Here is a 27789-nt window from a genome sequence, read left to right as displayed (position 1 = left end):
TGCTGCAAAAAAAGAACTGGAATAGATGATGGTTCAAGCAAGAATGAGAACCATACAAGGGAACAGGCTACCAGCCCTTTTAATGCTGTTAGAAACAGTTGCAAGGGGGGTGGGCAGCATTTGTCTGAATTTGTTCAAATTAACTTATTACCAATCCTGACTTACTATTACTTTTTTCTTTTTGTAATAATTCATCAGGCGTGTTGCAGATCAATGGCATGGTAAAATCCTGTACAACCACTTACAAGGTTCGCTCACCACTCTGGATGGGCAAAGAGCATTCCAAGTGGGATCTAAATCTTCTCCCCCCAGAATATTGCCGCTAGTATGGCGGCCTTTTATTTCAGGCTTGAATGAGCCGCAGCCCATTGCTACCACTCAATCTTCATTCGTCGACAACAGCCACAGCAGAGGCATAGCTGACGCTACTCTCTCGCTTACTCATGCACTGATTGGATTGCTCGTATTGCAGGAACTTGATTTTCACCGGAGTTGAGCAGTTTTTTTTCATCTACAAAACTCATGCTCAAATCATGCAAAATAAGTACACAGCATTAGAAGACACAAACATGGAATAGAGATGTTGAAAGGCTACTATACAGGTCCTTCACTTGAATTAAAAACATTTTCAAGCTTGTACACAAGGAAAGGTAGTCTGGTAGTCTACATGCATAAAGACCGCAATGGGGTGGCGCCCACATATCGTGTTTTTGCACTCCGAAAGGTACACTTTGAAGGCTTCAGGATTGCCCGACTCAATGGCTTGCATACCACTACGATCAAGAATTTCAATGTATTTGTAGATGGGGCCTTGCTTTTCATCATAACGAATATAGTCGAATCTACATGAGTAGTCAAGAAGTGTTCATAAATGTCAAGAAAATATGGGATGGCTACAAGGTAATTAGAGTGAGGGGGGCGGGTGAGGTAGGAGGTGGAGGTGGAGGTGGAGGTGACCATATTAACAAATACAAAGTACATACCTGAGTCCCCAGTGACAGAAGTCTGACGACACTGAGAAGAAGTTGGCCGGATCATCAAGATATTTTGCAAGCACCTTGCCATATGCCGCTTCATTCTCAGATGAAAGGGCGCCCACAAGGATCGGAACAATTTTCACTGACCGCCTGGACCAATATCAATCATATTGCTCTTCAAGACAGGACACCTTGATATAAAACAAAATGGCTCAAAGAATGCCTTTCCAGATTTTGCGGAAAAGTTGCTTCATTTTTACCCCTTGAAAATCTTTGCAAGGTAAGGCAAATGCATCTCCATGCTGTGCTCCGCTTCATCCACACTTATGGTCATGTCTTCAAACTTTCCAGTCCTTTTCAGCTCACTATAGACTACAGACCAACTAGATTTTTAAAAATTCCCAAATTCTTTTACAGAAAACAAGGTCTTTTTTCACAATCAATTAATTTGCTTAGAACAATTTTTTTCAGCACACAAACGTAAAAGTCGTTTAAAATTAAAAAGAAACATAATAAAATGAGGATGTGTGGACCTTCTATTCCAAGAGTCACTGACATTCAAAATCTTATTTAAACTCGATGTTGTGTGGGAGAATGAATTAGGGTTAGAGTAATTCATGTGGGAGACATACACAGAGAGAACAAGGGAGAGAGAGAGAGAGAGAGTTGTGGGGATAAGTCAACTCATGGGAATGAGTGTGTGACTCCCCTATCACACATGTATATTGCACTAGTACACATAGTGCACTTAGTACATTAAAAGTACTAAGTGTACTATGTACTATAACTTATGGGCTTGTACACACTATAAGGGTGGGCATAATGCCTTTACCCCAACAACCTCCCACTTAAAGGCAAAGTGCCCTTAAGTAAAGGAAAAGAAAAATCAGCATGTACATGATAATATACAAGGCCATATCAAGGCTGAAACTGGCCTCATCCAATGCCCATCAAGTGTCTGCAATGAGCAAATCGCTCCGGAGGCAAACTCTTTGTCAACAGATCAGCCGGGTTGTCATCCGTATGAATCTTAACAAGCTGAATTTGCTTGTTCTCTATCACCTCTCTGATGAAGTGATACTTCACATCCACATGCTTCGTCTTTGCATGAAAGACAGGGTTCTTTGCCAACTGGATGGCACTCTGACTGTCACAATGCAACAATGGAATATCCCCTGTATAACCCAAATCAACCACTAACCGAGATAGCCATAATGCCTCCTTGCAAGCCTCTGTGGCTGCAATATACTCGGCCTCTGTAATAGATAAGACAGTGCGCTTCTGCATCCTAGATATCCATGACACAGCACCTCCTGTGAATGTAAACACATAACCGGTAGTAGACTTCCGGTTATCTGGATGACCGGCATAATCCGAATCCGTGTAACCATGCACTAATGCATCCTGTTTGCCAAAACATATGCACATATCCTGTGTGCCCTTCAGGTATCTCATGACACCTTTCACTGCTTCCCAATGCTTCTTGCTAGGGTTGGCCATGTATCTAGAAACCACTCCCACTGCAAATGCAATGTCCGGCCTAGTAGCAGCCATGGCACACATGAGACTGCCACAAGCTGAAGCATACGGAATCTTGGCCATATCAGCCCTGCCACTATCTGACTGTGGGCTGTCCATAGCACTGAGTTTCACATATGGAGGCAAAGGAGTACTAGTCTTCTTCCCCCCGTCCATATTGAACCTCTGCAAAACTTTGCCAATGTATTCCTTCTGAGACAAATACAACACATGCTGATTTCTGTCCCGAAGTATCCGCATACCCAAAATGTGATTTGCATCACCTAAATCCTTCATATCAAAGGTTTGATGCAGCCTCTGCTTCAAGGTATCCATCTCCTTACGAGATTTCCCGGCAATCAACATATCATCAACATACAAGATGAGGATCAATAGACTGCCATCCAAAGCTTTCTTGGTGTATAAGCAGTGATCTATGTCACTTCTCCTGAATTTCTGGGATTTCATGAATGTATCAAATTTATGATACCATTCCCTTGGTGCCTGTTTGAGCCCATAAAGACTCTTTTTCAGCTTGCATACAAGCTTCTCCTTTCCATTCACTGCATAACCCTCTGGCTGTTGCATATATATCTCCTCATGGAGATCACCATGAAGAAAAGCAGTCTTCACATCCATCTGAATCAAGTCCAGATCATCATGTGCAACCAAAGCTAATACAGCTCTAAGTGTGGTCATTTTGACCACTGGAGAGAAGATCTCATCAAAGTCCACACCATATTCTTGCTTGAAGCCCTTAGCCACTAACCTGGCTTTGTATCTTGGCTTTGCATCTGGTGCAACTTTGAGCCTGTAAACCCATTTGCATGGCAAAACCTTCTTGCCTGCAGGCAAATGCACCAACTTCCATGTTCCATTTTTGTGCAGAGAATCCATCTCTGACTTCATGGCACGCTCCCAAAGAGTCTTGTCTGCCCTCTGTAAAGCCTCCTTATAACATGAGGGCTCCCCACAGTCAGTGAGCATCAAGTAGTCAACCCCTGGAACAAACCTGTCAGGGGCTCTCGAGGGTCTAGTGGACCTCCGTACCCAATGACCATCATTTGCAGGTTGCTGTCCAGCCTGCATATCACCCATTGGTGGCTCCTGTTCCATGCCATAAGGCTGAAATATCATGCCCGGTATTTCTTCTAACTGTAGTATATCCATAGGGATATCTTCTGCCATCTCTGGCTGTCCATTTGGACCATTTTCAGCACCATTTAAGGGCTGGTTTTGCTGCTGTAATGGCTGATTTACAGCCCTTTGTTGTTGTCCATGATGTCCATCATCATCAAAGATGACTCTGCCAGGCTCCTGTTGCCTTGCAGGCTCCTTATACATGCATGTTTCATCAAAAATGACATCATTGCTGCGTATAATCTTTCTATTCACGGGATCCCAAAGTCTATACCCCATTTCACCTCTGTCACCATATCCTAGGAATATGCATTTGTGAGACTTAGGATCAAGTTTGGTGCGCATTTTCCTGCGTATGTGCACGTACGCAACGCAACCAAACGTACGCAACGCAACCAAACACTCTCAAGTGCTTGTATGACGGAGGCTTCCCTGTCCATACTTCTTCTGGCACTTTCCCACCAAGCCTCGTGTTAGGTGACCTGTTTATAAGGTGAACGGCTGTCATAACAGCTTCAGCCCAAAAACCATGAGGTAATGCAGCATGTGACAACATAGAACGGACCTTCTCCTGAATGGTCCTGTTCATCCTCTCTGCTGTCCCGTTTTGTGGAGGATCATAGGGAGTAGAGAGCTCCCTCTTGATGCCTTTAGCATCACAAAAGTCCTGAAACTGTTTGGACATATACTCTCCACCATTGTCGGAACGCAAAGCCTTCAGTGTTTTGCCAGTTTGATTCTCAACATGAGCAACAAACTTCTGAAACACTGAGAATGTATCACTCTTCAAACGAAGAGGATAGACCCACACCTTGCATGTGGCATCATTAATAAAAGACACAAAGTATTTTGCCCCTCCCAAAGAAAGCTGAGGCATCTCACATACATCTGTATGCACAAGCTCTAACTGAGTATCTTTCTGTCCAAGAGCTTTCTTGTGGGGGCACTGTAGTTGCCTACCATATATACAATGCTCACAAAACTGAAAACTTGAAAACTTTAGAGAAGGCAAGTAACCCAAATGAGACAATTGCTCCATTCCTTTGACACTCATGTGTCCCAACCGGCTATGCCACATAGAGATTTCCGGCAGCTCGGTTGCATTTACATTAGCATGGTGACAAACACCTGCATGCATAAAGTAAAGAGTGTCCACCTTAGAGCCTCTGGCAACAACCAGTGAGCCCTTACTAATCTTCCACTTTCCACAACCAAATGTGGTAACATAATCAGCATCATCAAGCTGTCCAGTAGAAAGCAGGTTCTTCTTGATCTTAGGCACATGCCTGACATCATGGAGCATAAGCTGTGAGCCATCTGAAAACACAAGCCTCACATCACCTCTGCCAAGAATCTTGCATGCATGGTTATCACCCAAATAAACCACTCCTTCATTGCCAGCAGTATACCTGACAAACAAGTCTCTGCAACCTGTGACATGAAAGGAGGCACCTGAATCAATGATCCATGAGTGCATACCATGACCACCTGTAAGAAGTGAATGGGCATCAAGTGAAGACGTAAATAGGACCTCATCCTCACTGCCACCTGCATGTGACACATTGATTTCTTCAATCTTGACTCCACTTTTGCCCTTTGGCTTTACATCTTTGGCTTCATCTTTCTCTTTGTCTTTGCCTTTTCCCTTTTCCTTTTGATCATTTTTCCATTTGTAGCATTGCTTTTTAATGTGTCCCTTCTTGCCACAATAATGGCATTCCAAATCCTTTTTGGAGCGAGACTTGCTCCTTCCCCGTTCTTGGCTTTTTCCCCTTTGTTGGGATCTCCCACGTGCATTCATTGCATTGGACTTTTCAACAGAGTTGTTTTTCCTGTTCATCTCTTCTTGAAGAAGAGCACCCTCAACATCTGCATATGACAGCATAGCATGCGAATTGCTAGTGGCTGTCCTGAATGTGTCCCAACTCTCTGGCAAAGTGCATAACAGAAAAGTGGCTTTGAACTCATCGTCCATTGCCAACCTTTGATTAATGACCTGGCTGACAATACCATTAAACTCATTTAGATGGGCTGTCATAGACGCCCCTTCCTTCATCTGAAGACCTATGAGTTTCTTCAACCAATACACTTTGCTTGAGGCACTTTGTTGGGCATACAAGTCCTGCAATCTCTGCCACATTCCCCAAGCTGTCTTCTCTTCACGAATGCTGAAAAGTAATGAGTCTGACACAGACAACATGATAGTAGATCTTGCCAGCTCATCCATATCTTCCCACTCTTCAGCAGTAAGAGAAGCGGGCATTACACCCCTTTCTTTGATAGGCTTGTGCTGCTTTTTCTGGAGCAACACATTATAGCACTGGGTTTGCCAAATATCATAGTTATGTGAGCCTTCAAGCTTCTTGATGTGAAGCAATGAAGAGCTCTCACCTGTGGTTGCCATAGCAATATGCAACCTGATAATGCCTGACTCCCTGCAAAATGTGCAAACACTGCACTAAAAGCACACAAAGTGCTCACAGTTGTTCTCCCAAGCTTTATCTCCCACTGCGGAAGCACAAATGCAACTTTTCTCCCACTTTATGTGATGAAATCAACAAAATCTGGTTGCTGCAGATTTTGGACAGCACCTTAAATGTGCTCTGTTGCCCTTCCAAAGTACTGTAGAACAGTACCAAGTGCTCACCAATGATGTACCAAACCTGTACCGGCAAGTACAGCAGCTGAAATTGAACCTTTTCCTCACTCAAATCAGTGTACAGCCATGCCAAAACTTGCACAAAGCTGTGCCAAATCTGTACCAACAGGTACAGTAGCAATAAATGCTCTCCTGGCTGTCCAAATGAGTGAAAATCAGACTTTTACAGTCCCGAACACTGCATACAACAGTCCCGAACAGAAATTGGGCAAAAGCCCCTTGACTGCAAGCTGATTTTTTAAGGATTCAAGGCATAAATGTCTTGCCTGCTGCTTTGCCAAGCTTAACAAGCATAAAATCTTGAAAAGCCCCTTGATTTAAGATCAATTTCTGATCATACATGGTACATTGACGCACATGAAGGCATCCAGAGTGTTCACGATGCTTCCCCCTTGCCACGTATACATCCAATACATGAAAGCCCCTTGATTTACAGGCACATTGAGTGCTTGTAAGGTATCAACACATTATCCACAGCATCAAATGCGATTGCCTGCATGCAAATCAATCCAATCGGCACAAAAGCCACTTGATTTGCACTGCAATTTGCTGCAAATTTTGCAAATCAATACAATCGGCACAAAAGCCCCTTGATTTGCACTGCAATTTTACCCAAATGTGCGATTTTTCACATCATACAGCATGTATGAGTGCTTAATTGCACAATTACATCAAAAGCCCCAAATTTCGACATCCAATTTCCTGCAAATTGATCTTGATTGTGACCAATGTCACCCAATTTTGCCAATTTCGCTCAAAATTTGAGCAATTCGGCACCTGTACCTGCTCAATTGATTGAATTGATAAGAAATTCCCAAAATTGAAGGCAAATACCTCTTAATTTTTGAATTTCTCTGAGATTTGCAGGCTGAATTTCTGATTTTTTGTTGCAGGAAAGGGGGGTGATGAATTTGGTGCTGCTGTATAGATGATGCTGCTGCTGGTGATGTTTGATTGCAGGTGCTCGTTGCTGATTGCAGATGCTCGTAGAATGTGCTGTTGACGTCACCTTCTCTAAGGCGCCGTCTAGTGTGTAGCACACGTGTTCGCTCGGCTGCTGCTGACTGTTTCCACGCCTGAATGCCCAACGCTCGCCTTCGCTCACGCCCAGCAGTCAGCCTACGTGTCAGCCTACCTTCGCCTAGCGCTCGCTCCACACTCGACGCCTGGCTGCTGTAGGCGCCTGGCTGCGCCTGAATAGCTGAGCAGCGTGGCTGCTGCCTGTTGGGCAGCGTAGGCTACCTGCTGCGCTGCCTGCTTGTATCTGGTCGCTTCTGGCCTCTTTACACACAGGCTGCGCCCAACACACGAGCGCTGTAGACTAATGAGGAGAGGGAATGAGGTAGCGCTATCTGGCTGCCTGCGCCTTCTTTAAACCGGCGCCAGGGAATGAGGTAGCGCTATCTGGCTGCCTGCGCCTTCTTCTCCTCTACAGCAAATTCGACACCACCAATCTCTACAGCAAATTCGACACCACCAGTTGGAAGTTCAGGCTCTGATACCAGTTGTGTGGGAGAATGAATTAGGGTTAGAGTAATTCATGTGGGAGACATACACAGAGAGAACAAGGGAGAGAGAGAGAGAGAGAGAGAGAGAGTTGTGGGGATAAGTCAACTCATGGGAATGAGTGTGTGACTCCCCTATCACACATGTATATTGCACTAGTACACATAGTGCACTTAGTACATTAAAAGTACTAAGTGTACTATGTACTATAACTTATGGGCTTGTACACACTATAAGGGTGGGCATAATGCCATTACCCCAACAGATGTTTGTCATAAGAATTTCTTCTAATTTTTCTCCATCAAGGCCCTCATGCATAAAAATTTCACACCCAGTACTTTTAATTGGCATGGAGTCTCCAACACACCATGCCAATTACATATATCAAAATATCCAACGTGTATTAGTAAGAAATTACCTACATGCCCATATTTGTGGGTCCGCACTAATGACCCCCTTCTAAGAGGCTGACCTCACCTAGAAAGCCTCCTCATAGACTTGCAATAGATAAGGATAGTCAACAAAATAATCCAGGGTCATCCACTTTGTATCATTGATCAGCTGACTTCATTTATCCTTTTGGAAAAGTATCTCCTCCAAGTCCTCTTTTTACCTCTGGTGGATCCCTAGTGATATGGTCCTATGACTCTTGACTGTTCCTTATGAGGAGGCTCACATGAAACGCATTGTGAATCCTCCAATAAACATGTACTACCTCTTTAATCTTTTGATGGTCTATAAACCCTGTGAGACAGCTTTAGTATGCTGCCTCCTTACTACCTTGTTTACATAGCCTGGCTTTTTCAAGCTTTAAGAGGGCCCAATCACCCTCTTTCACATCCATAGCCTCGCTTTTTCAAGCTTTAAGAAGGCCCTATGGAGGCACATGCTACAAGTGTAGATTTGACCATGCTTACAAGGTTATCCCAACAAAGTGACAACCGCTCCCGTGCATCTGATGTTACCATTTCAATGAGGTGTAACTTGTTAAGCATACGAGGACTTATTCATAGTCCCCCTTAATGCCATCATAAGGCTCCAAATGAAGACAAGACTGCCAATAAGTAGAAAAATTGAAGCAAGGAACAAAAGCACCAGAGGTGCAAGCCCCACAGGTTACAGTAGGCCCTAAAAGGTTAATGACCTAGAACCAGAGGTCCAAAAGAAAGAGACCTCAAAGAGTGCATGAAAACGTAATGCACCCTTTGGTTTGCTGCCTCCTTACTACCTTGCTTACATAGCCTGAATTTTTCAAGCTTTAGGAGGGCAATCACCCTCTATCACATCCATCTATTGTCTATGCTTGTCAAAAGACTTCTTGTTATTTTCCTGTGACCTCTGTAACGCATCCCACACATGAGAAAATGCAGTCTCAATCTCATGCATATGCTCATCCATGGTGAAGATGCTATCCTTGGTCCTGGGGTGACAGCTTCATTTCCCAAAGATAAATATACACCCTCTTCCAGTAGACAAATGCACAGTATTGTTATATGCAAACTGAGAACTCCAACAGCAGAAGATACTTTTCCCAGACTGAATTTTTCTCTGTATGGTTGAATTTGCACTCTTGCTCTTTCCATCCGTCTGAGAATGGACACAGACAAGAGCTCAAGCTTGCTGCCCAACCCTCGAAAGCATTCTCACATGCAAGTATCTCTGTCCCACAATAGACTTGGACAGCGCATGGAGGTTGGGCACTTGAAGTAGGAAAATCCATACCATGTATGCTTCTATAGCCTTTCGGAATGCCCAGGACCATTCCCATGGGGACTTTTTGGTGAGTTCATGATGAAGTCCATACGACGCTCTCAAGGTCGCATGGGAATGCGCAACAGCTGAAGCAAGTCCCGTGCCTAATACGTGCCATAATTGACCTTTTGACAGACCAGACACTCCCTAACATACTCCTATACATCTCTAAAGATGGCATAGGTCTCTGTGTCCTGCACGGTAGCTGAAATTTCACAGCATCCTACATAGAGAGAAGGATGATCACTTCCTTGTGGTATGGCTTCCATACAGGGGCAAAATCATAGGATATCAGAAAGAGAATGTGGTCTCTTTTGGAAAGAGCAGCCATACCCGAAAAGAAACATGGGCAAGACATTTGCCCATCTCATCTGGTGTGCAGGGAAGTACTTCAAGCTCTGATAATGAGTTTTGACTGTGAATTCAGCCCCCTATGGATGGCTGAGTTTCAAGGGTATAAAACACTTCAAATGAAAACATTTGCCTGTCTCATCTATTTCTCTGACCCCCAACGGATGGCTGAGTTTCAAGGGTATAAAGTACTTGAAACGAAGACGTTTTCCCGTCTCATCTATTTCTCTGATGGCTTCGATTGTGTGAGAAATTACCTCGAACTCTGCTGATCAATTTTGACTATGAATTCAGCCCGCACCAGATGTCGGTTTCCAAATATTCAGGGCATGTATTAAACCCAACAATTCTCATAAACTTCTGATGAAACCTCTCCAGCTTGCAGCCTTCTTCTCTCAAAGGCAACGGCACGATTTTGTTGATTCAAAAATGCTCCTATGCAGTCCCCACATGCGTTGCATTCAACCATTTAATCACCAACACCGATCCAAATGTAAAAGCTTTATTTAAAGCATTTAAGGCTTTTCTCTCTGAAAACCCTTTCCTACCCTGCGCATCCCCTTCTCCCACATCTAATTTCTTCATTTGCTATTTTTTTCCGTCCTCCCTTTTCTTGCTTGTTTTTTCCTCCCATATTTTTTATTGTTTTACCCTCTGTTTCTTGTCCCACTTCACAATGCTCCCCAATTAGCGTATGTTCTTGACATTGTAGCTGCAAGTGCAACTCTGGTCTTTCCCCTTGGGAGGACTCCTTGGCAGCCATTCCATCTTCCCTGACAGCGCTCCATCGATCAGGTTCTTGAGCCTCCATGGATAGCCATTCCATCTTCCCTGACAGCGCTCCATCGATCAGGTTCTTAAGCCCCCATGGATAGCAACAGCAATTGTCACCAACCTAGACATTTCCCAGTGTGGAAGGGCTTTTGTGGATTCCAGGATGCCCAAATATTATTGGTGTACAAGCTTCGGGGATGGGGGTTATCCAGTACAAAGGATGCGCCCAGAACTTGGTCAAGGGGCCCGAAACAATTCCTTGGACGTAAATGGTCATTTGAACCCAGTTCTCGCGTGGGAAATAGGCCTGGCAAGCCCCTGAGTATTTGGGGAACGATTTAGTGTGGAAACACGCTCTTACAAAGTTGTTCACAGTCACAATTGGGCACCCTGTATTTTTAAAGGTGTTCACTCTCTCATTAATGGTGGACCGTGGCCAAAATAAAAGCACCTCGTGCGAGTAAAAGATCGCACATTCATTTAATGTATATGGGCTTTGTGACATTTGGGCATGACCAAACAGGTAATTGTGGGCATGGCTCAACTAGTGGGCTTTATGAATGGACACCCTACAGTGTTAGATTCACCTTTGACACTTGACCAATATTGTTATGCATGGCTAAGGCTCAATAATAACAAATGTCAAAAAGGCTCACGTTTTTCTTCTTCTCATCACCATGAAGGGGTTGTTCTGCCATCTCCACCACCTCCTGCACCTCACATGTATGCTGATACCCGCATGAGATCTCACCATCATAGTTATAACCTATGCATTAATATCCACGGCTACATTGTCTGTCCGTACTCCTGCACCGCTGCAAGTACCTTCATCCGCACATTCCGTACTGATCATACTGCTGCTGCTGCTAACTTCACCATCACCTGTACACTTGCATCCCGACTGTACCTTGTGTACTGGTGTACGGAACTATTGTACTGGCTATACTTGTGTACTGGTTGTACCATTCTCTCGGGTATGTGGGGGATTTTCTATCTTGGTTATTATTTGGCATTCTTTCACAGCACAACATTTGCAAATGTTGGCCTATGTGCCTGCTGGGAAAAATAAATCCCTGCACTTGATTGTTGGCCAGGATTTATAGTTAAGTTGATATCATGTTGTACGTGGATAATCTGGCAACAACCCTAGTAAATGGGTGAGCCCCCAAAGCTTATACACTTGAAATATTCCTTGGTAATAAAGATATCCAAAGGGGAGGTCGTTCCAGTCCCAATGCCATGTCACTTGTGTAAGTTTATCTTCAGCATTATGTGGATTATTATGCTTTATGCAAAGTGAAATGTGGATTGTGGTTGAGTGGATTTGGCCAATGTTTAATGTTTGATGGTATTAAAGTGTGTCAAAGGCCCTAGTCCCCCAAGCGAGTTCCCTGCAAGGCAGTTTCGCCCAAGCAAAAGGACTCCCTATCCTTCAAGCTCACCACCTCACTAGAGAAACTCCCTACATACCTCGCGATCCTGCAGTTCACCGCTCCCACTTCTTGCAGTGGCTCGAGTTTTCATGATTGCCCAGTGTTCCGTCTCCTACCAGATGGACCATGTTGCACATTACCACCTCTTCATTGCTCCGGCACAAGACAACCAACATAAGTCTCCCCCAGGCATCGTCCTCAAGAGTACTAGAGCCTCGCGCCCGACCCCCAATCCCTCATGGGTGGGAGGTGCCTCTCCCCACAGGAGGTGCAAGAGCAGCAACATACAAAAAACATGACCCCAAAGAAAGATTGGCAGACCCGCAACAAAGATGGTCTAGACGTAGGGCGCATCCCCCACTAGCACAAAGATGGTCTAGACGTAGGGCGCATCCCCCACTAGCACAAAGCCCAAGGTAACGGTTCCCATGGAAACCTGCTACTCTCATTCAAATAGGATACTTTAGCAAAATCTGTGAGAGAATTTAGTGGGCCAAGCCGCCACTTCTACTACCTCAAAGGGGTTCTATGCGTAGGCCCACTGTACGTTCCCTGTCTCAAATGATAAGGACACCCCTTGCATTGGATCCCCAATGGGGGAGGTTACCGCCCCTAGTCCAGCCAATTTGGAGTGGAGACAAAGGTAGCAACACACACCTACAGCAAGCAAGGAGGACAAGCACAACACTCAAAGTAGATTGATGAGAATGAGTGATACACACGCTCGAGGAAAAAAAACCTCCTAAGGACAGAAAAAGTGCATTAACAGCTACATCCACACATCACTACCATATAAATGGCTACAAAATCCCCCCTTAGTGATGATGTGAACATATACAAGGATCATGTGGCAAATCAATCCCCAAATGGCAATAAGTCCAAAGCTTTGCGAAAAGCTTCGAACTTGTCACGTAACAGAACCTTCGTGAACATATCTGCCACATTGTCGTGTGTATAAACATAAGCTAGGCTAATCTCTCCTGCAATGAGCCTCTCCCTAACATAATAATAATACACCTCAATATGCTTTGTGCGAGCATGAAACATTGGATTCCTCGCAAACAGCTAATGCACTCTGGCTGTCAAAGAAGATGGAGGTAGGGAATTACTTTCCAACAGCAAGATCTACCAAAAGGTGTCTAAGCCATACACACTCCACAGTCGCTGTAAAAGCTGCCCTATACTCAGCTTCATAGCTCGAAGTGGCCACCGTCAACTTCTTCTTGTTAAGCCAAGATATACATGAATCACCAAGATGAAAGAAAAAGCCACTACTGGGCACTCGCATGTCATAACATCCAACCCAGTCGGAGTCACTAACAGCATGCAGCTGAACATCACTCCCTCTTATAGAATAGCCCAAGGGACTGAGAGCCCTATAAGCATCAAAATACTCGCTTAACAAAAACCCAACAACCTACTAATAGATTCATGCATAAAATGGTTCATCTGCATCCTAGAGACTGAACCTAGCACCTGTCTCTACTGGTGTAGCAACAGGCTTACAATCTTTAAGACCAAACCGTGTAAGTAGTCTCCATATGTACTTTGACCGCACATCATCACGGTACATAAATTGTATACCTAAATAATAATGCAACGAGACCTGTCATCTCAAATGACCAACCTTGAAGACTAAAATCTTCTCCTCATTAGGACTTGTGTGTAGCATGTCATCGACATATAAAACGATGATTGAAAAACAATCATAGAGAGTACTCTCAGTTGGACAATTGCAAAAACCACTTGCAACCAAGTATGCATTTATCTTCTCATACCATGCTCTAGGAGCCTGCTTAAGACCATATAAAGCTTTTCTTAACCTCCATACCTTAAACTTTTGTCTCTTCTCAACAAAACCACGAGCTGAGATACATAAACCTCTTCGTGCAAATCACCTTTCAAGAAGGCAATCTTGATATCCAACTGATGTATATTTCAACCATGATATGCTGCCAATGCAATAATATACCTGATCGTAGTCATACTAGACGTGGATGCAAAGGTCTTATCATAATCTATGCCCTTCTCTTCAGCATATAACCCTTTGCAACAAGCCTTGCCTTTGTAGTGATCAACGCTACCATCAACTTTATGCTTAAGCTTAAAAGCCCACTTTGTACCAATGGCCTTTTTTTCATAAAGCAAATCTGTCAAATACAAAGTGTCATTTTTTAAGATTGAGTCGTACTCATCTTGCATGGCCTGCATCCAATGATTATTTTCGTGTGCTTCCTCTAAGGAAACAAGTTCCTCTTCATTGCATATACTAGCAATAAGGATGCCCATTTCACGAGCAACTACAAACGAGCAAAGCCACAAACCGAGAGAGTGCAAAAAAACAAAGGTCATCAAACTGAAATCACAAGAACAATTCTCATGCCTAAATCAAAACTCGTCACAAAATGATAATAGTATTATCATTACAAACTAATTTTACGCAACCACCAATTCATTTCCCAAAATTTTGCAAGAAAGAACGACACTATCTAGACAACATACCAGTGAGGCATGCAAATGAAGAGTTTGGACCTTCAACATTTATCAACTGAGATGCAAAAATATAATATATAGTTCACATAGCCATTTACTTTTCTACAAAACAAAAAAAATTGAACGCAGCCAAAGTACATAATTGCAAACTAATGCTTTGCAAATGCCATAATTTAAACTCCCTTGTAGTTCAAATGCCCGAATGAAACTTGCGACCTGACAAATATTGAAACAACTGCAACACTAGCGCTTACTGATGCATGAAATCATGAATTGTAGCATCTAAGTTTAGGACCTAGAAGAAAACAAAGTATAAATGTTTGCAAGGGACATAGGTTGCTCGCTCGCAAACTTGAAGTCTTTGCACAAGCATCGAGGAAACTTAAAAATTGACAAAATATGTGATGCCCTTTGAACTAGAACCCTTGGTGCTAACATGAAAAATATGTGACGTATTGCAAATAACAATCACTTCTTTTACAACCTCAGCCCCTCCCTTCTCTAACCTATCTATAAAATCTTTTGTGAGCTTGGTCCTCCAACCAACAACTTTTCCATTCCTATATCTTGCCTGTACAACACAAGTAGGCCTTGTCAAGGTGGTGTGCGCTCATGCAATGCACCCACCACACCCCTAGCTCATGATTTCATCAAAACAAAACCATTTTGATTTAACTCTGCTATCTCATTCTCACTCAAACACCTAGAGTTGGTCTTGGTGGCCCAATCACAAGGGCCATGTCAACATTCCATGCATTACTAATGCTTGTGATGAAGAACCATATATAGCCTTCCCTATTACCACATGGATATGATTGCCTTTCCCAAAAAGAAGGGGCTGACACTCCAACATTGCCAGACCTCCCTGCTGGATTTATGAGAGCACCACAACGTGCACCTGTCTTTTCGACCTTCCTAAAGCATGTGATAAGGCTATGTGGATCAGTTTTTCATATAGCCTAAATATGATTCAAATAATTCGATTCAATAACAATGTCTTCGTGATTCTCTGCTTCCTTTCATGGCATGCTCTACTGTCACATATTTCGGTCTACTACTATCATTTTCCAAGACCACAATTGGTTTAGACATGGCTGGTCTTTTCCTTCGAACACTTTTTGTTTCATGAAAATTGTTTTTCATTTCAAGGCTTTCTAGACCGGGGCCTCTTCCATTGTTGAATGAGTCAAAGAGATAGGTGTTCATTAAAATATGTCGATTGAACTAAGCAACGCAAGTAAACAAAGAACATTTACACTCATAAAAAATACTTCACCATGATAGTAAAACTTCTAGATAGCGATCCAATTTGCACTCGCCTCATCTGCCATGAATCCCCTAAACCAAGATACATCATATCCACTAATGTTACATGCAGTGAGATTGATTGTGGTAACACACAACAGGGCCTTCTTTATACCTTTATGTGGTGAGATCTTTAGCATCTAACGAGTCTTCATGCCCTTGAGCAAGTTGGTGAGAGGTGCTGCAAGGTCAGAAAACTTGTCCATGTGCGTGCTATAGGCCTAACAAAGACCCACAAATGAGCGGACTTCCTAGGCTGTCTTGGGAATATCCCAACTCAGAATGGCCTATACCTTTTCAAGATCGAGGCCAATACCTGATGATGTATCCTAGGTAATGGATTTCCAATACTCCAAACTCACTCTTCTTGGCATTGATAAACAACTCATTGTTTTGCAAGAGTTGCAAAACTTGTGCCACATCTCGCTTATGCTGCTTTGCAGTCCCTGAGAAGATAAGGATGTCATCTAGGAATATGAAGACGCATTTGCCAATGAGATCCCGAAAAACCAAAGACATCATCTTGTTGAACGTTGCTAGTACGTCAGTGAGTCCAAAGGGCATCACCACAAATTCATAGTGGCCGCCCTTGGTCCTAAATACGGTTTTTGGAATGCCAGCCTCAAAGATCCAAACCTGATGGTGGCCACTATTAAGATCTATCTTAGAGAAAAATTTTGCACCATTGAGTCGTTCTAGGATGTACTCTATTCTAAGCATGGTGAATCTATTCTTGATTGTTAGCTTATTTAGCATCCTGTAATCCACACATAAGTGTGCGGTCTTATCCTTCTTTTGGACAAATAGGATGGAAGTGGCAAATGGGGAGAAAGAAGGTCGGATAAATCCACACCAGAGTAGCTAGGATAATTGTTGCTCTAGCTCGTTCTCCAATACCTTAGAAAGGCAGTAGGGGAACTTGCTGGGAGACTCTGAACCACGAACCAACTCTATGCAATGGTCCTTAGGTCTACTGGGTGGGAGAGTGGGTGGGAGACATCTCGCAGCATGATGTTGTATTGAGACAAAAGACAACCATCCTCTGCTCCACTACGGGTGAAAACCTTCAACAATGGTGAAAGTGTCCTATCTTGAATCAGGAATTGGTGCATACTGTCTAAACCACTTGATCCCAAGGATCATGTCACATCCTAAAAGAGGGAAAACAATGAAATCCCGCTGAATTGCTTCCCTCTGAACCTCAAACTCAAACTGCTAAGCTTTATGAGAGAGGTGTGTGCATAGACCAGGTGTAAACCTATCCATATCTAAATGATAAGGAACCATGATATAGCTCATCTTGTTTGCCAACTGCGGCGAGATGACATCCTAATAACTGCCCATGTCAAAGAGAACAATGAACTGTTGTCCCCTTGCAGTGCCATAGGCACGAATGAGAGCCTTTGTCTATCCCTCAGCCTCCCCCTCCCAAAACAGCCAAGTACATAACCTAGTCTCAATTATGGGAGACAAGAAAACAATAAAGAACACACAGGGACTCTTCCTCACTAGCTGGCACTCTCAAAGGAAGGCTATCTCATACAATTTTTTTATTTTTATTATTTTTTTAAAATTTTATTTTTTGGGAGGGGAGTATGTGCTAGCCACACGTGACTTGTAAAGCCAAGTAACCTCACTGTCTCTGACCCCAAGGAAAGGACCAATGTTCCAAATCTGCAGAAAAGCCACTTGGAGCTTCCGCATATGCTCAAAGCTACCTTAAAGCTTCTCCCACTAGCCACGGAGAGTGTGTATGATGTCTGTCCATATGCCCCCGATGGACTCAACGGGTGCCGTGGTAGTGCCCTCTATGGCCTCTTGTAGAGCGAGCACGCCAAATGTGCCATGTTGCTATACTGTTGATGATCTCCCACCCTAACAGGGGCATGTGGGCCTCCTCCCTACTGGGACTGCTGATAGCAGGGCTATCATGATACTGTGGTGAGAGAGAAGAAGGGTGAGGTCTTGTCCTGTCTCCTCATATGCTAGGGCCAATGCTGTCTCGAAAGCCCAAACTACCGCCCCTCACGTGATGGGCGGGCTGGTGCCTGGTCCATGGTGAAGATGTGGAGGATCCGCAACCAAAGCTGTTGTGCCTTGAGACAATCCCAAAGGTAATGCCGCCATGACTCTTTAGGGTGTCCACACCTAGAACAGAGAGCCGACTGACCTCTAACTGCCAGCCCAGTGCCCACGACCAAGCTCCTGTGAGCTATATGCCAAAGGAAAAGAGTAATCTTCCATGGCCGAAAGCTGTCCCACCACCTATTCCAAAAAATCACAGAGGAAACGCATGGGGATGCCCTAAGTCTGACAGTGTACTGTTGTCGCCGCTGGCGTACTATCAATCTCCGACATCTGAACCATGCGGCCCAAATGGGCTATGTACTCAAAGAAGGTGATTTCGAGGGCATCCTTGGGGGCGAAGGGATTGTGCCACTGCCACTCACTAGGATCCCACTGTACCCACATCAATGGCCGGCCTTCCAATAACCATAATCTCAAAAATCTCTCTGTGGCCGCTTTGGGTGGGAGTGGGTCGACGTACCATTTGTGGTCAATCACTCTAACCCTCTTTAAACTACAGTTTGCTGAGGTCCTATGTCGAGGAGAGGGCCGGCGGGGGGGGGGGGGGGGGGGGGGGGGGGGGGTAGGGGGTCGGCTCAATTTGCCCTATGGCCCTAAAGAGACAGTCATGAGGGTGCCTCCATCTGCACCATGGACTACCATCGGGATATCATATTATCATGTCTGGTAAAAACTCCTACCCACTCACGGGGAGGTTCGTTTTGGACCGGTGCGACCCGCTCAGGAGGGATGTAGGGATTGATGTCGAGGGTAAGCATGTCTTTGCCTCGGATCCCATCTAGGCTCCTCTCCTAAGCCTCTAGGAGGAGCCACCTAAAGGTGAGCCACTCTCCCTTGCTCAATGCCGTCCCATGAGACATGAGGAGCATATGGCCACTAGGAAGGGCAATCAAGGGGTTTCCAAATCAATGGCTGCCAAAGTATCTCCTCATCTAGGGCTGGGGGAGACTGGTGAAGAGCAGAACAAATGTGGTCTCGAGCTCGGAAGGGGTTGGCCACGAATCAGTCCTCTAAGGCTAGCTAAGGCCACGGGTCCTCGTCTCTATGAAGATCTATCTCAGGCTTAGGGACCAAGTACCACCAAGAACTAGAGTGCGAGCGAAGATGTAGGCCATGAGAAAGTCCTTCTAGAACTCACCAAGTAGATCCATCTCGGGCTCGGGGACCAAGTACCACCAAGAACTAGAGTGCAAGCGGAGATGCAGGCCATGAGAAAGTCCTTCCAAGACTCACCACTTGGGAGAAGTCCTCTGATGATTACTTTCCCCAGAAGGATCAATAATGCCCAAGCCACCTATGTGGCGAGGCTTGTTGATGACTCTCCACGCCACCTTGGCCCATGCCAGCCACCCACCCACCTGGGAGGAGTCCTCCCATGGACCAAGTACCACCAAGAACTAGAGTGCGAGCAGAGATGCAAGCCATGAGAAAGTCCTTCCAGGACTCACCACCTAGGAGGAGTCCTTTGATGATCACCTTGCCCAGAAGGGCTCTGCTCTGCATAGAAGGATCAATAATGCCCAAGCCGCCTTTGTGGCGAGGCTAAATGATAACTCTCCACGCCACCTTGACTTGTGCTGGCCAGCCATCGTTGCTTGCCCAAAGGAAGTTGCGGATCAACCGCTATACTTGACCAATACACACCCTAGATAAGGCCTAGCAAGAGTTGATGTACCACATGGAGCGAGAAGGACCTAGTTCGTCACCACTACTCGACCAACGACGAGTGAGAGCCTTATCGTGCTCTAGTAACGAAGCTTCTTCCGAATGCTCAGGAAGGGGGGCAAGCTATTGCTCTAAGGTGATGTCAATCCCGACCTGGTAGTAGCCAAGGTAATGAACTGGGGTACCCCTTGGAATCCACTAGAAGGACTCAACTGGTCGCCAAGCCGAGGTAGCGAATGAGCTAAACCAAAATCCACATGATTTGTGCCACTTGATCTGCATGCCTAAGGCCCAACAAAAGATCTCAACTGCATCCGCAAACCTCTAGAGATTCTCCACATCTTCGGAGAGGTAGGCCACTGTGTCATTTGTGAAATCTGAATCAAGGAGCTCCTCTTGAGATCTGATAGGAAGCCTGAGGCCCTGTAGTCCGGTCTCCTGGGAAGCTTAAAAAATTGCTCGTCACCTCTACCACAAGAGGAAAGGCACAAGAGGACATCCCTAGCATACTAAACAAGGAAGTGGAAACCTTTCACCCCAAGCGCCTTTGATAAGGACCTAACTGTGAGAGGCCAAGTAGAGGGCGGAGACACCTCGGATCTAGGTGGCAGCGTAAAACCGGTCTATGGACACATAAAGTGGTAATTCATTCACAAATAACCTGGACTTACTCAGACACGCAATCACAAAATCCTCGCTCCCTCGCTCAACAACACATTGGCCCCGAAGTCCGGCGCCCCTTGCGGTATTTCTTTATTGTTAAAAGGTTGGAAATTACAAAGCACAAGTGCAACAAAGCACTCTACTTGCATCAGCTGAGTTTTACAAATTCTGGGAGAAATTTGCCAACATAACTGCACTGAAACTGTTCCATAACATCTCAGAATGAGTCCCAACTGACAGGCTCACTTCCATAGGCATCAGGCCACCCAATGGAGTTCAAAACATCACAATTCAGCTTGCTGTAATTTTCTGCACAGACCTGTTTTCAGCTCTGTTTTCAGCCCAAATTAACCCTTGTACTGTCCTCGAAGACTTTAACAAAGTCCTACTGCATTTTGGCATCAACCGGGCAACATAACAGCCCAAAAACAGCACCTAAACAGTGCTGAAACAGCGTTGTATTGAAGAGGTTATTATCCTCTTCCGTCCATGCTTTGATGTAGGAACCAACTACACCGGTTCCTGTTCAAGGAGGCGACTAGCCTTTGCATATAAGCATGAAATTCACACAACTGTACCTGATTTTATCTGATGAGAGCATTTCCATAGTCTGCAAGAGAGAGAAAGAGAGAGAGAGGCTGTGGGGAGCAAGCTCAACCCTCAATACATGAGTTGTAGGGCAAGGGAGTGCACCATAATAGCTCTTTACCTGCAACAATCCACCATAATGGCTGCAAATGAGCCTCATTCAGCCCAAATTCCCACGCTTCCCTCTTCTCAATGTGGAAAATGCACATAAATTTGACACTTGGCACATTTTTAAGCCTTTTCCACATGCAATCTTCCAAGCTAAAAATCTCCTGATGACTGGTTCACATTCTCACAACAATCCTTTGTCAGCTTTTGGTCCCCTTGACATTCCGCACAAACTGACGCGAACACTTTTCAATTCCAACACTGCCCAAAATAGCAGTTTCCTAGATTTTAGGGATGCTGTCATCTGCATTCCTTCTGGTCTCCTGACCATCTTTGACCACTATGGTCACTTCAGAATTTGCTTAGAATTCAAGATACATTCACATTTCGGTGGCGGCCACTTACTAGTGTAAACCGGCCTATGCCCTTATTCAGTGGCCATGTCCTGGACACTGTCATTTATCTTTCAATGCAGTTCTCAGGCTTAGCCGACCGCTGGTCCAAAGTCCCACTGGCTGACCCATTCTGACATTGCAATGGCCCAAGCCCTTCCAAGAGATCCCGGGGGAAAACAACAGCAACCAAAGAGAAAGAAAAGAAAAATATATATATTTATAAAGAAATGTAAATAAGGAAAACAACTGCAAAAAGTTTCACCTCCTGGTGACACAGGGAACCCCATCCTACACATAGTCCCCTCGAAAAAGCCCCAATCCACCCTGTCATAGGCTTTCTCGTAATCCAAAAAGAGAACCGCTAAGTCTTGCTAGCATAAACAGGCCGCGACAGTCGCCTCCCAAAAGATGAAGATGTTATCCAGAATGCTCCTATCCTAGATAAAACCTGTTTGTGTGCCATGGATCAAATCTGGGGAATGGGACTGCAGTCAACGGCTGCTATTGTAAGCCCAACAGAGCATGCATTGACAGGTTCAACCACCTGTCCAAGAGATAGAGAGAGAGAGAGAGAAGGGAGAGAGAGAAATGGGTATAGGGGTTTTACACAGTACACCACACTGGGCGGGGAACAAGCCCCGCTTCCTTTTCAAGAATTTATTTCAAGAACAATCCATGGGCTTTTCCAAGCCAAGACCAATACAGTAAAATGAATACAATATCAAACAAGAGTGTTGATGTCAAGGTCGGGCTGAAGTAAGTGTCGAGGCACAATATAGCAGAAGTATTCGTATTGGAGGATCCTGTCACACAAATGCTCACACCGTCTTTTGTATCCTGAGTTTCGCAAGTTTAGCAATCCACTTTAAGACTTCAAACTTTTAAGAGATTTGAGAGAGAGAGAGAGATGAGAACTGTACACCGTATGGGTTCCCGAATTACCCACTGAAGGACCCCCTATCCCGTTACCGAGATAGTATTTGCTTTATTATCTTTGAAGAGACTGACAGTGTGACTGACGATAAGCCAAACGCAAGACCTCTGAAGACCGAGAGTTGGGCTAAACTGTACATGATTGTAGAAGCACCAATGATGTCCAATCTCGAGCCTATGTAGTGTTCCCAATGGAATGAGGGAAGGATGCAAAGCTGAGGCTGAGAGAGGGGCTGTTTGGGACTGTTCTAGACTGTGTATAAATGCTGTAAATGAGTATGAATGCTGCGTTTTACCTTCACCAAGTGGCTAGAGCAAAACGATGAGTAGATGAATGCTGAAAACTATATGGATGCAGAAAACGCAAGGTGGACTGCTGGCTGAATGTTGAAACTGATGCGTTTTGCTGTTGCAGGGGGCTGAATGCTCATGCGTTGAGGCGCCTAGTGCTGTAGGAGGAAAACGCTGAGGTATGATGGCTGGAAACTGCAATCGCTTATGCTCCTTGTGCTGAAGATGCCAAGCGCTTGAATGCTCTCCTGCTGAATATGATGAATGAATGAATGAATATGATGCTAATCTATTTATATGGACCAAAGGAGCCAATAGGCTGGCTACAGAGCTGGCTGACTTCTCATGTCCACAATAAATGCATAAAAGATGTATAAAATGCTAAAAATCATGGAAAAATTACCAAAAAAATTCCTAGTAAATATTATGATAAATACTAGATGATATCTGGGGGTTCTGCAATGGTCTAGATGCAATGAAAGAATAATATGCAATATGTAGAATGCTTTCTAATGCAAACCCTAAGGTTTCTACTGACTTTACATGCCTGAATGCGTCTCTTCAAGTGGGTTAAGGGACTTGGACTAACTGACTGACTAAGGCTGAGAATGACCTATGTAGCTCGTGCCTGACTTATCTTGGACTGGGGATTACAATGGGGTCACGGCGTACGACAAATATCATCCTAAAAGGTACTAATACTGTTACAATGTTGCACTGATGACGATGAGCCAGTTTGTCACCATGCACTATAGTGCAGAGTGCATGTGACACACAAGATCTCTAATGTTGAGCTCACCACGAGGAGGACCCACAAGAGTCTCTAAAGCGAGCTAGTACCGATATCCAATGTTGGAATCAACTCTGATGCTCACAAATACCCACAAGTGTTTCTACACCAAAACTGGACAAAGAGAATTCCCAACAGGTACACTCCAAGACGGTAGCTATAGGTCTGGGCAGGAATTCAGCTCAAGGTGCTGGCTCTTCTCTTGGGTCAGAGCAGAGGCGGCAAGAGGTGGAGCAACGGTGATTTTCTTGATGGCAGCACAGACGGTACTGGAGGTTCTACAGAAGGGCAGCAGGTGGTGGTTCCTACTAGCGTGGCTAGTGCTGCTAGCTGGGCTGCACTGCTGGTGGGCGGCGCGCAACTAAGAGAAAGAGAAGCAATAATGGGTGCTGATAGGCGGCGGTGGCAGCACTCTGAAGAGTGCGGCAGCAACAGTAGAAAATAGGCAAAACAGGCGGCTCTAGGCAGAGTAAAATGGCGGCGGCGGCGGCGCGGCGGCAAGTGGCTTTGGGAGGGTAGCGCCGCTGGTGGCTCAGCCGACAGAGGTGGCGCTTGCAAAAAAGGCAAAGGCTGAGGGTGGAGAGGAAGCTATTGATGATGAGGATGATGATCAAGCCTTCAAAGATGGGTCTCCCCAGATGGCTCTCCAAAATTTTGATGATTCTCCAAGAGGGTGCAAGCTTCTTTATATACTTGAAAAGGGATCCTTGCTTTGCTTTCGCTTTATCTACTTGCTTTTGCTTTTTCTCATTTAAATATTCATAATAGCCAAAGTTCTTGATTTGTGCTTTTATAGCTTCAGGGCCTTGCTTTTTAGCCCTAGAGCTGCTTTTTGGAAATGTAGCTTTTAGCTTTTTGATCCAATTCAATGTCCTCTTTCCAATGGTGCCCTCAGCTTTTGGTCAACATGGTTGACTTTTTGCTTCTTCCTGCTTTTTGACCAAGACTCATGCTTTTTTCTATGCCAACCGAAGGATCCATGTTCCCATGTGTCCAACCTATCCAAGTGTCCAGGCATGAGTTCCATCATGTGAAAAGAGCTCAAAGGGCCAAATAGTTACATCTATACTCCACTCTCCTTTCCACTATGGAGAGAATCTCAATGTGGGCCTATCCTCGCGAAGAGATCCTCTGTGCTTCTATCTCCGGCCCGAGTCCAGAAAGACATGCGGTCATGGAAACTGTACTCCACTCTCCTCTCCTCTATGGAAAGGATCTCAATGCGGATTGTGGCCATCTAAGCCTCAATCCAAGGCATGTCTGGTGTGCGCTCCTCTAGGCACTAAAGGGAGGCTAGGCAAGGTTGGGGCCCCTCTTGTCGGATCTAGAGAATCTCAAACTCCCACTATCTATGTGCAAACTCCAAAAGATGCCAAGGGTCCTATCCCCTAATGGTGAAGACAAGCTCCTCCCAATCCGCAAGCTCTATGCTAGAAATGGTATCTTGGCTACCACCATGTCTATCCTCTATGGTCTCCAACATATTAAGATCACCTCCCATACACTAGAAATCAGCTTGAGGGAGGCCGTGCCGATTCATGCTCCAAAAGTCCACTCAACCTGCCATGGAGTAGGGGCATAAATGTTGAGGAAGCCCACCTGGTCCTCCCCAAGTCTGATAATCAACCATGGTGTCCTCCATGGCTTATGGTGCCAAAGTCCTCCACCGCAAGAAGAAGCTACTCACTAATTGAGATACATACTCCGCCCTAGATCCAAGATGGGCCGAAGGCCAGTGAGGAGTGGCTCTTGCCCTGCAAAATCTTCTCGCATTTGCGGGTACGACCAATTGACAAGTGATGCTCCTGGAGAAAGAGAGTATCGATAGAGCCTCCCACTGAGGCTCTCTACAGCTCCTCACGAAGGACTTTTCACCTAGAGCGGCACTGCAGGCCGCTCAATCCATGAATGTTCCAAGAGACCAACCGCATCAAAGGGGTCTAGTAGGGTGAGATCTCTCTAAGCTGCCCTCCACCCTATGAGACTTAGGACAAGGGCTTGGATGGCAAGTAGTCACAGTCTATCCTAGTGAGCAAACGTCCCCAATCCTATGCTCCATGTGGACCCACTCTGTTGCTCTAGCTTGGCTGTATGCATAAACTAGGCTCCAACTATCACAATAGAGGTATTTGTTAGGAGGGGAGAGGAGGACTGCCAGTGATACATGAAGGTAGACAAAAAGGATCACCTCCAAACTAGCCAGCCCATTGAGTTACCCATTGTCATGTGTGTTTCTCAGAGCACTTACCTAGTAAACTTTGATTAAGCACACAATTAAGACAAAACCAAAAATTCCAAATTTGCACATTCACACCACACTAGGGGTCAAAGATGGGCTGACTCCCCCCCTTAAGGCATCTATATGTGCTCGGGAGAGTCCTCAACCCACACGCACCAGATTTTCCAAGATACATAACAAATAGAATGTACACAAAACAAGCCAAGGATTAGGATGGCCAACAACCATGAATCCCTCGAGTACTCACGTGCATGTGACAACGAGTCGCACGGTCATAGACTCTTCTACGAGCTAGATCAACAAACCTCACTACCCAAGCCTACATGTTGTAAAAGGGATCACCATTTGAGTAGACACCCATCTCATCTCATTCTGTTCTTTTCACCACACCTTACCACTTTAAGTAGCTATGTTAGCACTAAGGAGGGGTGATGGCATGTTGTAACCAAACCTTTCAACATGAGAGTAGCAATCATGCACCCGGGGGGATATTGGAGTTATAAACCTCACATCCAACCACCCTGCAATAGCCTAAGAATATGGCACCAAGGGAGGGTGTTCAGAGATATAGTGCCATGGAGCACAAGGAAGGTAGGGAGTGAGTGTAAGAGCAAACTACCACATAAGCAAGCTAGAGTTATCCCACATGAGCAAGCTAGAGTTATCTCCAATAATTCAAAAATTGAGTTAAAGCAACTTCAAAATTGAAGTATTAGGGTTGTATTCAAACCGGCTTTATTAGCTTATGTGGGATAACTCTAGCTTGCTCATGTGGTAGATTGCTCTTACACTCACTCCCTACCTTCCTTGTGTTCCATGGCACCATATCTCTCAACATCCAAGCAAGTCTAAAGAAACCGCTTTAAGAGAATACTAATAGAGTTGCGCACATGAGGAAGGGCACGAGTATCCTAAGGCTCTTAGATACTTCAACAAAGCTAGGTAGTTTTGGCATGATTCAACTAAGTGGTATCGTCTTGACATAGCCTCACCACATCTCTAACTTGTTGCATAAGATATTCTTCCTGAGGGTTATACCATTGGAAAATACTGACTTATTTTCAAAACTTATCAAAAATTATGAGACAAACAAGGCTTCAAACCATTAACTCCATCATGCATCGCATGCTATTACAAGACAAGACCAAAATCGATATACTCATTTTGCACACTTTATATACTCATTTTCATATTGAAGAAAGTAACACGGAATACACTCTAGAATTTATTTTATTAACAATTAAACAGCTACAAGGTCAGGTATCAACTTACTTTCAAGGTCAATGGACAGATCTCCCAAAGGAGTTCTATAAACTGAAGCCCTTGAGAGTGCACATTTGCGTGTGAAATAATGGTGTGAGGGTCCAAGAAGAAACACTCGCGATCTTTCAAAAAAAAAAAGTAAAAAGATCAAAGATCTGTTTTCTTCTTGAAACCCATAAAAAACTTTAACTAATTTCAGAATTGTGAAAGTACTATCAATGTTGTGTATCAATCAAATCATGTACACTTATGTGCTCTTCACATGCATTGCAAGTATGATAAGTCTTACATGCATTCAGGATCTATGTTTGCAAACGCATAAGCTGCACACCGCCCTGAATAACTATAACCAGCATGTCTGCACACAGCCAAAACCCCCAAAAAAAAATTTTTTGAAAAAGAAAGGCCTGTAACCACTCAAAGCAAGCAAATTACATTATTGAAATTATTAGGTTGAATCAAATAATGGTTAAAAATCATACGGTGCAATCACTGCTCTGGCATTTGATTGTTTGAGCAAGCCACAGCCTTCAAGCCATGAGTCCAATTCTTCGCCCAGTTCAACGGCTAGATTTGATGCAAAAGATGCAACAAATTTCTTGAAAACCCATAAAATTTTGGAAGAGGAGGGAGGGGGTGTTTGACAGAAAATAAAAAGGAAAGCTTGTTATCAGAGAGAGAAGCCCTACCGTCGTTGCTGTACCAGGAACCGGCATGGGAAGCTCGCCTGTCCATTAGAACAAGATCGGCTCCAACTCCCTCTAGCAAGCACCTTATTCAACGCCGTTCCTGAGATGATTCAGAGTTTCGTGTAGTGCACTCTAAAGCACTCGTGTTTATATAGTGTGGCTCCTGCAT

General features: G+C 44.6%; 1 protein-coding gene across 1 annotated transcript; it reads right to left on the bottom strand.

The window, feature by feature from the left end:
• Nucleotides 1–27789, bottom strand: LOC147603629 (uncharacterized). Its single transcript, XM_086796094.1, has 8 exons — nt 27621–27789; nt 27414–27498; nt 27221–27289; nt 26941–27053; nt 1238–1349; nt 984–1127; nt 668–842; nt 1–511 (listed from the first exon to the last, which is right to left on the bottom strand). The coding sequence occupies exons 1-8, from the start codon at nt 27664–27666 to the stop codon at nt 386–388; spliced, it is 870 nt and encodes a 289-aa protein (XP_086652220.1). The 5' UTR covers nt 27667–27789; the 3' UTR covers nt 1–385.

This window comes from Cibotium barometz, chromosome 63, assembly GCF_041138505.1.
Source record: "Cibotium barometz isolate CiBa-2024 chromosome 63, ASM4113850v1, whole genome shotgun sequence".
Taxonomy (NCBI): Eukaryota; Viridiplantae; Streptophyta; class Polypodiopsida; order Cyatheales; family Cibotiaceae; genus Cibotium; species Cibotium barometz.
Note: the sequence above shows the minus strand (reverse complement) of the source record. Positions and strands in the feature narration are given on the sequence as shown.